This window comes from Herpailurus yagouaroundi, unplaced genomic scaffold (genome assembly GCF_014898765.1).
Source record: "Herpailurus yagouaroundi ecotype Mexico unplaced genomic scaffold, PumYag 189, whole genome shotgun sequence".
Lineage (NCBI taxonomy): Eukaryota > Metazoa > Chordata > Mammalia > Carnivora > Felidae > Herpailurus > Herpailurus yagouaroundi.
This window is the reverse complement of record NW_024412420.1, coordinates 12,166,871-12,178,743: the sequence shown is the minus strand read 5'-3', so window position 1 is coordinate 12,178,743 and position 11,873 is coordinate 12,166,871. Positions and strand designations below refer to the sequence as shown.

The 11,873-nt window shown below is 47.9% G+C and overlaps 1 protein-coding gene across 1 annotated transcript in view; it reads right to left on the bottom strand.

The window, feature by feature from the left end:
• SKAP1 (src kinase associated phosphoprotein 1) overlaps positions 1-7,496 on the bottom strand; it is a 291,445-nt gene extending 283,949 nt beyond the window's left edge. The window contains exon 1 of the mRNA XM_040497891.1: positions 7,304-7,496. Coding sequence (XP_040353825.1) covers positions 7,304-7,496 — 193 coding nt within the window. The remainder of the gene's footprint in view (positions 1-7,303) is intronic.
• Positions 7,497-11,873: the final 4,377 nt, after the last annotated feature.

Here is an 11,873-nt window from a genome sequence, read left to right as displayed (position 1 = left end):
GGGAGTGAAAGACCACAGAAAACGTGTTCTCCTGCCTGCATCCGAAGTACAGTGGGGGTCAGTGTCCTGGTTGTGACACGGTACTGTAATATTGCAAGATGTTACCACTGAGGGAAACAGGGTAAGCGGTAGACAGGATCACTCTATCATCTCTTTGAACTTTTGTGAGTCTCAGCGATCGCAGAATAGTTTTGTGGGGGTTTTAAAGCACAATACCCCCCAAACCAAGAGCACACTGTATACACTGTATGTTAGCTAACTTGACGATAAATTATATGTTAAAAAAATAAATAAAGTACGATAAACCCAGTGCCATGAAGGTAGAAAGTGCCATGAGCGGTAAAAGGAGGAAAACTAATATAAAAAAAAAAAAAAATGGAGGGAAGTGTGGGTGCATGTGTGTTTAATGGTGCATGTGGCATTCGAGATGGGCTCTGAACATACCTGACTTTGAAGGGGCAGGAGGGCTTTCCAGGTGGAAAGACCAGAGTAAACAAAGACGGAAAAACCTTTTGTTTGAGGAACAGCTAATACCCCTTTTACCGGACAGTGTAGGGAAATTGTGGTTGTCGAGAAAACTTGAAGTTTTATTGTGAAGACACTTGAAAGTCAGAATGAGGATTTTGAACTCAGCTGAGTGTGCACTTGGGAGACATTGACAACTTCTGAGCTGGTGAGCAACCTACCTGTGTAGTGTATGATCCTACACATCTCACTTTACCTCTACCGTTTTCCTTCTTTCTAAAACATGAAGTCTCTAGTCTCAGACTCTGCCTACAGAACGTGTGGGGAGGATTGGGAGCAGTAAGAGGACACGAGGAAGATGGGTGAAGTGGTTTTGACAGCCTCAGGGGAAATAATGATGGAATTGTGAATAGGGGGACGGGAGCCACAAGGAGAAACTGTCCAGAAGGATGTGGGGTAGCACTGCCTGGCATAGTTTCCCAAGGTTGGGGGCTTGATCCTTTAAGGAGTGCAGTGGCTTCGAGCCATTTTTACGCGTCCACATCCGGCAATCTGAAGAGGAATGGTTTGGGGATCACATGACCCACCCACAAGTTGCAAGCAAACTGGACTGGGGTTGGGGGGACACGGGCTGGCAAGTCTCTGGGGACTCTAGCTCCCGCTGCTCTTCCTTCTCGCTCTGGAAAAGTTAACCACAAGCAGGCCGCCTCCTCCAGGCTCTGGAGCAAATACCAGGTCCCTGTTCGGGCATTTTTATCATACTGCTCCTTCTATAAAATTGTAGCTGCTCTGGAACCCTTTTTGAGTACTTATGACGTGTTAAAAGGCAAGGGAGGATATATGGGAACTCTCAGTAGTATCACCATAATTTTTCTCTAAATCTGAAACCGTTCTAAAAAAAAAAAAAAAAAAGGGCAAGGGAAAACAAAGTCCCTCCTGTATGTAACCCCAGCACTTTGCCTTGCTTTCCCTCTCAGCAGTGGGAGGAAATCTGACAACCTTTCCCACTTCTTCAAGGATATTTGTAAATGCTAATATAGGCTACAAGCTAATGAGTCATTTGGGGAAGAGCAATGAACCCAGGTAATCTTACGACCTCCCAGGCCTTCACTGCCTGGCTTACTTCTACCAAAGGAGGCAGCAGAAACTCGAGGCAGAGGTATTCTACATCCATTCTGGGTCTTAGAGAGACAGGGGGAGAGGGAGGTGCAGAGTTGGGTAGGGTGCGGTGGGTGACTGGCAGATTGCAATACGGCATTGTCATGTTGCATCAAGGTTCCTCGTTGCAGACAGAAACCTGCCTCCACACATGAGCGCGGCCCCTCCTTAATCATCTGAGGACCCTGGTTCAGCAGTCAGCCTCACTCCTAATGACATTCTGTTAAATGGACAAATTCCTTTGAAGCCTTGTCCTTCTTTGAAATCCAATTTCGCAAGAAGCCAGATCTGATTGGGGGTAGCCATGGAAACCACACCGAGGAGTCTTTGAGAAGGTGGAGAGAGGCAAGGCAAAACGTGATAGTCAAGAGTCCTTTACTGCTCTGTCGGAAATATCAAAGGGATCTGGAGAGGTTGGCAGCCGGCGAGTCCCTGCCCGGGGCCTGTTCTGTATGGCTGGGTACCATGTGGCTGTCCTGGAAGTAAGCAGCCAGCTGTCTCCTCACACAGGCAGGGGGATGGAGCAGAATACACAAACCCCAGATCTGTCGGCCTCCCTCTTCTTCCCCTCCCCCAGCCCCAATTCCAGCAAGATCTTAGCATCCCCTTCGAAGCTGCCTGCCCCTTAAAGGCAAACAACAAAAGAATGACAAGGTCAAAATACAAGGCCCCAACAGATAAGAGGTCCTTTGGAGCAGAGGCCACGAAATTAATCTGAAATTCCTTGTAATTAGATAAGATAAGGCTATCTAAAGAGATGCATAGCAGCCAGGAATGGACTCCAGCCGCACAACATGCAGAGAATATACCTCCTGGTCCACTGGGGCCCCTCACACACTGTCAGCAGACAGAAGACACACAAAACAGGGCCCATGCCAGCCTCTGGGCTGCTCGGAGATGCCGTCTACATGTTCTTATGCCAGGTGGGCACTCACTAAATATGCATCCATGGGGTGTCCAGGGGACTCAATCAGGAAGAAACAAAAGCATCTGGCACCCAGAATGGCATGGGGTGGGACTACAAGCAAAGCAGGAGCCGGCTGGCATCGCGCCACCCTGGCTGAAATGGGTCTGGAGAGGAGGCTGGGGAGGGCAGGCTTTTGGACTTTATTCCGAGCTGGTTATTGATCCCTGGATTCTGGGTCACGACACACGGCCGAGCTGACGTCTGCCCTGTGGATGCGTGGCTGCCGCATCTCAGCCCCTCGGTCCCAACCCCATCAACCGGGTTTATTGACTCTTTTATTGACGATGCTGGGGCCTAATGAGGACAAGAGCTGCACACTTCATTAAGGGCTGTGGAAGGAGAGATGATGCATCCTGCCCAGTGCCAAGAAGCAGTCTCACCACGTGCTTTGCAAGGCCCCGGACACCCAGCCTCCTGCCACCCCTAAGGAGCCAGACACGAGGTGTTCACTTGGGCTCATCACTTCAGTGGCCTTAAAATGCAAAGTGTCTACCACTTGCCAGAAGCCATGCTCTTAGTAATTAGCCAACCTCGTGACTTAGGAGGGACCTACGCCCACACTCACCCAAAAGCACTTTGATGGTCTCCCTTGCCAGTTCACACTCCTAGATTCTCTGCACCCACACATACGATAAAATAAGCAGATTCTCGTGTCATATCAGGGAACATTCTCAAAGCAGGTTCTCAATGATGTGCAGGCTCAGAACAGAACACGGGACTATTAAAACTCAAAAGGATCTTCAAGTGATCAAATTCAAGATGAGGAACAGACCCAGCGCTCTGCCCATGGCCACTCAGCTCACTAGGGACTGCGCTGGCATTAGAATCCTGGTTCTTTAGCACTGATCCAAAGCTCTTGTAGACTGAACTCCTGAGGTGAATAATTACAGCCAGGGATCACAGAAACACTTGTCTGGGAAGCCATGGTTGTTGGGCTCCCTCCATCTAAATAGTAACAGTTCTTTCTTTGTTCTTTATCTTATCTTTCTATCACTCCCCCCTCTTATTATTTTTTTGCCCTATTCCCCAGTCCCCCCCCCCCTTTTTTTTTTTGGTGTCTTCTTGGCCTATCCCTTAGACCATATTAGACATCCCCCGTGGGCACTGCTGAGCCCAGCAGAAACCCTAAAGACCAAAGAGGTTGCTGACTCTGACATTCTCTGTCTTTGATTGGCTCTCTTGGGGATCCGAAGTGGAGGGGGGCACAGAGAATGTGTCAGCTGTAGCCAGATGAGGCTGTGTACTCTCTGAGTGAGATGTGCAGGCAATCTAACGGGGTTAGTCTGCATGGGAGGCAGGTGGGGTTCGCAGACATGATAACTTTGGGAAATTATACAGAAGGAGTAACCATTTCTTTGAGGGTGATTAAGGAGATTGAAGGTAAATAGCAGAGGGATAGCAATTTTTTTGAAATTTTTTAAATGTTTATTTATTTTTGAGACAGAGCGTGAACAGGGGAGGGGCAGAGAGAGAGAGGGAGACACAGAATCTGAAACAGGCTCCAGGCTCTGAGCTGTCAGCACAGAGCCTGACGTGGGGCTCGAACCCACGAACCATGAGATCATGACCTGAGCCGAAGTCAGACACCCACCTGACTGAGCCACCCGGCGCCCCACAGAGGGATAGCAATTTTTTTTTTTAATTTTTTTTTCAACATTTATTTATTTTTGGGACAGAGAGAGACAGAGCACGAACGGGGGAGGGGCAGAGACAGAGGGAGACACAGAATCGGAAACAGGCTCCAGGCTCTGAGCCATCAGCCCAGAGACCGACACGGGGCTCGAATTCACGGACCGCGAGATCGTGACCTGGCTGAAGTCGGAGGCTCAACCGACTGCGCCACCCAGGCACCCCGGGATAGCAATTTTTTAAGGTTGAACGGGCTTTCTTTGGTTTCCTTTCATCTGTTATTTCAAAGGGTGAAAGTTTAAACCCTCTAAGCCCCTTCCTTTATTTCTGCTCTTTCTTCTCCCTCACTTTATTACAGATCTTAGAATTCAAGATAGAGGTAGGGAGAATCAAGGTGAGAGAAGAGGCGGTTGTTTAGAATCTGATAGAAGGCTCTGGCCTGCGTGGCACATATGCACACATGCTTTGGAAGAATAACTCACACGAAGAGGAGCTGATATAATCTGACCAGAATCGCCTGTATTCACAATTACCAACAGAAGCACTACCTGGAGTCAGAGATAATGCCGGCAAGGGCTGATTATTTCAGTGTAAGAAAGTGGGTAAAAACACCTTTCCCTAATGGACATCCTATATGTAATGACCTTCGGATCCCCAAAATGTGTTTTTTCCTTGCTCTCAGAATTGCGTCAGTGACAATTTTGGTTTTTTTTCCTTTCTAAATGTCTGTTCCCAAACATCCTTGGGCTTCCCTCCTGGCAGCATTTTCTGATCACGTAAACCACACTCTCCTTCATATACAAGACCACACTCTTAGTTTTACTGCAAAACAAAACAAAACAAAATGAACAAAATCTTTCCTTCAACCCTGCTCCTTTCTCTAAATCTCATCTTTTCTTTTCCTTTCTTTCCCCTGTCGGAGCTCACGTCCTGTCTCCTCGCCAGCCCATCTTTCCGCCATTGAATCCATGCTGAGCTTGGAGCCCGAGGCAGGGCTTGATTCCATGACCCTGGGATTTGCCCTGAGTCAGATGCTCAACTCACTGAACCACCCCGGCTTCCCTCTTCCTGTTCTTCTTAACTAATGTTATTCTGCCTCCTTTCCTGCCAACTCTCTTCATTTCACCTCCGGTCACAGGTATTCACCAGAGGTTTGCATCTGCCTTTCTCCTCTCCTCCTTCCCCTTGGATTTCTCCTTGCTCTCCGAGTCCCCCTTGGTTTCATTCTCCCACTGCTTTAACTTTCTCCTTCATGCACATTACTTCTCTAATTTATACTGCTCTCCCACATTTCCACCTGGATATCTGAACAGTTCCACGAGTGTGTCATTTCCTCTCTCCTTAATCCTTGTAATGGCAACAAAGCTCAGGTAAAAAGCTTATGAATCAAAGGACCCGTATCCCAGTTCTGGCTCAGCCACCTACCAGCTCTAAGACTCTGGGCAAAGCTCTATGATCCTCAGCTTCCTCATCTATAAATTGGAGATCATAATCCCTACCTTGCAGGGTAATTGTGAAGCTTAAATAGGATGGCATATGCATGTAACCTATGCTATATGCTCAATAAATTGTAACAGTTATAAAGGAATGGCTGTTCTCCAGCAACCTAAGCGTAAAACGTGGGACCTTTCTTCGTCCTCATTTCAAACATCTGCCAAGCCTGCCAGTCTTACCTTCTCACCAATGGCTTTTGAATTCTTACCCTCCTTTGCATCCTGAGCGTCACCACGCTGTGTTGGGTTCTTACTATCTTTGTTGAGAAGGGATATCGAAATGGCTTCCAACCTAGCCTCTGGCATCCAATCTCTGCCCCCATCACCCAGGTTCCAGAATGCACATCCCAAAGCACGATCCTGACCCCAGCAAAGAGCAGATAGGGTATAGTGGCCCTACAGTTGGACAGTCCTGTGTTCAAGTCCACTGCCTGCCTACTATGAGCCTGGGCAAACTACTTATCCTCTCCATGCCTCAATTTCCTCATCTGCAAAATGACACTATTGAAAGTATTTTCTAACTTGCCTTCAGAGAGATGGAAAGAGTGGTCTTCACTTCCTTAGCATGAGGCTCTAACAAATTGGGATAATCTGCCTGTACATTCTCCCTGCCCACCTCCACAAAGATTTCCTCCCTGACCTATCTGTTCTGGAATACTTGCTGTGTTCTCCAAACCACATGGGGAAAACACTCATCTGGAAGGCACGAGATATTAACTCCTCTTTTCACTCATTGTGGCAGAAACCAAGTTTCCACTATAAACACCAACCCCAAAAAGAGCCAATCAGAAGGCAGATTATGTCCCCCGGGGTAGAGTCCGTACGTCTTTACTCTGGAGGACTGCCAGCTGGGCTAAACTCTGCAGAAAGGGCTGGGGCGGGGAGGGGGGGGGGCAGGTGACAGGGAGGGGTGATGGACCAGGGATGAAGAAAACAAGAAAGAAAAAAGTGAATGAGAAACTGGATGAAAACAATGAAGAGATGAAGAAAGAAAGAAAACATAAGGAGAAAATAAAGAGATTTCCATGCTTGGGAGGATTAGAAACTAAATCAAACAGATTCACTCCATTTCCTGAAGTTGTAATTTCAGGATATGCCATGTTCCACCCCCAAGGACACAGAGAAGCTTCGGGGAGTGGCTGTAAATTCCTAGAGAAAGGTGCATTTTGTGAAGACTCAAGCCATTATTATCTGCTGCTGCGCTTTTTAGCATATGCACTCCCAACACAATGACATGTCTTATTGAGTAATACGTGATATTCCACATCATGTGACTATTGATGCAGAATTTCCCTTTTCAGAGCTCAATATTCCAATCAAAGCCTGTTGCATCACATCATTGAGGCCATCCACTTAATGACAAGTCGTAAGATGCATATTGCAGAATATTCACGTTCATTTTATGCTCACAGTGCTTAAAATCTCCTCTAAACAGCCTCTGCTCCCGGCCTATTAAGGTGCCTGTGTTATCTACACTCCATTCAATGGTGTGGAAATAATTGTCTTGAGACTAAAGAAAAAAAATTGATGGTCACAAGCCGAGTCAGCACTTGTGTTCCTTTCTTACTCTGTTGAATCAGGTGTTATTTACCTCTTCCAACACCTGGGACTCCTGATAAGTCACTCCCCTGGTAGCTTTTTCCAGGACAGTGCGGTGGGGTCTTTGGAAGAAGCAGGGATCCTTCATAAGCCGTATTGTTATCAGCACAATTCACACAGCCACCAGATGCGCAGAATCGAAACCACCAAGGGCACTCAGGCAGAGGGGGCTTCTCCGGCTCCATCTGGCCGCTCTGAGATGCGCTCACGAGTCAGAGAAGGTATCAGAGGAAGAAGGGCTCCACTCAAGAATGGGGCTCATGTGCCTGTGAGAAGAGGTCTGCATTCTGACAAAGTCGGGGTGCTCTTTGATTCCCTCACTTCTGCTCTCCCTGCACCTCCAGCCCAGAGCCCTCCTCCCCGCAAACCTGGCTCTACTAAGACCTGCCTGTTGGAGAGGGATCTTTTCTCCATCTCTTTCCCTTCTTCTTATCTCCGGGATGAAGCCCCAGGACTCGGGCTGGTGAAGGAGAGCAATTGCCCCTGGCAGCTGAGAGTTCGGCAACAGGGCCTGTGACTTTGCCTTTAAATATCAACCCCACACACAGACAACACACTGGCAGCATGAGAGGTTTCCATGGTGACAGAATGCAGGCCGTGACCTCTGTAAATGTAATCAGAGCGCTGGGATTGGTATGTGAGACAGGTTTAATTTCTCCTCCGGTGGAGGCTCTGTGGTCTGGGCTGTACACAGGCTTCATACACCGACAGACAACCTGTTATCTTCGCCAGGCCAGCTCTGCACATGGCAACCCCCTCTGCCCCAGAGCTGCTTCCTCCCCCGTCTGAGCGGGCTGCAGGATGAGAAAGGTCACTGGGGACCGGAACAGCAGTCATCCCCGCCCAGCATCCTCAGGAGGTGTGACCGGCCCTTCACTGAGGAGCGGCTGTGGCATGGTCCGACGAGAGCTAAGGACGCAAAATGTTGGCTGAGGTTTTCATCTCTGCTTTGCTACCAACACCGTGACCTTGAGCGAGTCATTTGACCTCAAACTTTCAACATCTTCCCCCAAGAAAGAAATGCCCGAGGACGAGGAGGCTGAGGGCTACCAGAGTCCCCAGGAGAAGGTGGTACCCACTTACGCAATTCTGCAACTCCCAGGGGAGTTCTGCTCCCGGAAGTGAGTTTTTCATCTCACCAGCGCTAGTCACTACGCTGGCTGTCTAGCCCTAATTCCACGGCTGTCAACAGAAAGCATGGGGACTGCCATTGGGGGGCCTCAGCAGGACTTCCTCACCTCTATGTTGATTTGGAAACAAAACCAGGATGCGATTTTTTTCCGAGCGGGCCTGGAGTAGGAGTCCAGAGTTTTGACAGGAAACAGCCTCAGAGAAAATGTAGCAATCTCAGAGGAGGAGCCCACAGCCTCTCTCTCCTTGAATCCCACTCAGCCTCAGCAAAGAGCTACTCTGACCATTTCGATGCTGGCATCCTCTGATTCCATCTACCGATTCACATGAGACGCTGGCAGATTTCAGTTACAGGTCACCCTGCTCCTCCGATTTCCTTCACTGTTCCAATATAGTGCTCTGGAAACAACAACAACAACAAGGTTTGGGCTAAGAAGAGATTCATAGGGCTCTGTGACATATTTTTCTTCCCAAAGGGAGCAGACCATTAAGATTTTTCCTTCCAGAGTCTCCACAAAGAACCTCAGGATTTCAGAGCTGGAAGGGACTTTAGAAACCCCATAACTCACAGGGGAAAAACTGAGGCCCAGAATGGAGAGGCGTGATGCCCAAAGCATGGCAAATTAATGGCAGAGCCATAGGGGTGTCAGGGCCCCCGCTCTGCTCGGCTAAGTACGAATTTACCTCCGGGACGCTTTTGAACCTCAAACTGAAGCAGAGAGGAAGTGGGGGAGGATTCAAAAGTGGTTGTTGAACATTAGAATCAGGAAATGGTGATTTGGCTGAAACTACAGATAATAGCAGTACCACTTCCTGTGTTAGCCGATGCCCAAGAAGGGAAGATGGGGGAAGATTCCAGAGAAGAAAAGAGTTAAGGGACAGGACTGTGGGCTTCTGCACAATCACCCCCAACCACTCCACACTATTTCTCTCAGGCCACTGAGGGGAGCATGAATCTGATTGTTCGGGGGGTTTATTGGTTAGTGTCCAACAGAGTCATGAAGCCAAAGAATAATGGAGTTTATAAGAACTCCAGGAGAATATCTGGTTTGGCACTATGTCTCCTGGCAACTCAACTATCTAGGACAGGTAATTTGATTGTCTTTCCTTTTTATGAAAGGACCCAGCTCCTCCACTGTGAACGAGGAAATAAGGTTCCTTCCAGCTCTAACGTCCAGAATTCCATGATCCTAAAAGTGGAGACTTCCCTTGGGGCACCTGGGTGACGCAGTCGGTTAAGCGTCCGACTTCAGCCAGGTCACGATCTCGCGGTCCGTGAGTTCGAGCCCCGTGTCAGGCTCTGGGCTGATGGCTCAGAGCCTGGAGCCTGTTTCCGATTCTGTGTCTCCCTCTCTCTCTGCCCCTCCCCCGTTCATGCTCTGTCTCTCTCTGTCCCCCAAAAAATAAATAAACGTTGAAAAAAAAAAATTAAAAAAAAAAAAAAGTGGAGACTTCCCAGGCTTTTCCAGTATCCTGTTACAGTGTTTGATTACATAAATGGCAATGCACATAATGTAAGTGGCTTATTTCCTCTGCCCCAAGTTTAGCACCATCCGGGTGGTGAACACCAAAGGTATGTTCAACTCCCACACATTTACCATGGACTTCAGGCCAGAATTGGCACGTGCGGTGAAAATTCTTCTAGTGCTTTAAGAAGGAGGAGGCGGAAACCTGTTGCGTTCTACTCATGTCAGTCCCAGTTGATAATACTCCAGCTAACAGGACAGCTTGAGGCAGGGCAATCATGTGGTGTGGACTTGAGGTTTAGTCCTCAGTAGACCCAACGGCTTCACAAGAAGAAAACAGAAACAACCACCACTAAACACTTCTATTCCTTGGAACTTCTGTTAACATGAACTGCAAAAAGGCCTTGGGAATTCCTGGGGTGCCTCGGTGGGTCAGTCGGTTAAGTGTCCGACCCTTGATTTCTGCTCAGGTCAAGATCTCACAGTAATGAAATTGAGCCCCAAGTCGGGGCTGTACTGACAGCGTGGAGCCTGCTTGGGATTCTCTTTTTCCACTCTCATTCTCTCTGCCTCTCCCTTGCTCGCTTATGCATGTGCTCTCTCTCTCTCTCTCTAAAAAGAAAGAAAGAAAGAAAGAAAGAAAGAAAGAAAGAAAGAAAGAAAGAAAGAAAGAAACCCTTGTGTATTCCTTTAGTCACAAAGAGAATCAGGGCGCCTGGGTGGCTTAGTGGGTTAAATGTCTGAATTTGGCTCAGGTCATGATCTCACGGTTCATGAGTTCGAGCCCTGCATCGGGCTCTGTGCTCATAACTCAGAGCTTGGAGCCTGCTTCAGATTCTGTGTCTCCCTCTCTCTCTGGCCCTTCCCTGATAATGCGTGCTCTCTCTTTCTCTCTCTCAAAAATAAATAAACATCAAAAAAAATTTAGGGGTGACTGGGCGGCTCAGTTGGTTAAGCATCCGACTTCAGCTCAGGTCATGATCTTGCGGTTTGTGGGTTCGAGCCCCGCATCAGGCTCTGTGTTGACAGCTAGGGGGCCTGGAGCCTGCCTTAGATTCTGTGTCTCCCTCTCTCTCTGCCTCTCCCCCACTCGCGCTCTGTCTCTCTCTCTCTCTCTCTCTCAAGAATAAATAAAAACATTTTTAAACATTAAAAAAAAAAAAAGAGAGAACCAGGAATACTACTGTGGATTCTTTCTTTCCTTCTTCTTTTTCTTTAAAGTTTATTTGAGAGAGAGACAGAGAGAGGCAGAGAGAAAGGGAGAGAGAGAATCTCAAGCAGGCTCCACACCGTCAGGACAGAGCCCGATGAGGGGCTCGAACTCAGAAACTGTGAAATCATAACCTAAACAGAAGAAACCAAGGCTAGGATGCTTAACCGACTGAGCCACCCAGGCACCCCCTTCCTTCTTTATTAAGCTCCTACTATGTTCAAAGCAGTAGGACACAAACATGGAGACAGTATGGCTGCCCCTAAGAAGAAATACATGACCTGGTAGTTGTCAAATATTCCCATTCTCATGATTGGATCCAAACACATGACTTACAAGTGCTATATTAATGATATCACCTTTGTGTCAAATGACAATGCCATTCTCTGTAGAGACCAAAATACTTGTCTGTTTAATGCCTCCGTATTAACTGAGTCCCCCAAGATGTCTGGTTCTAAAACAGAGGCTCCCAAAACACATGCTCAATTAATGTTCCATGTGGACCACGAGATGCAAGCTAAGATCCATTCCATACAGAGCCAGGATGGGCAACGGACCTCATGATGTGGTTTGAGGAATGTCGAAAGGCCATCTGAACACCATCTATCTCCCCCACTCTGATGTGCCACATGCTTGAAATTCTTACCATGAGGGTCTTACCTTTGAGTAAGGTATTGTCTCCAGAAAGCCTGGGTGAAAAGGGGTGTACTCCATCAATTTCTTTTCAGCGGACATGAACTGAACACCCGGCATGT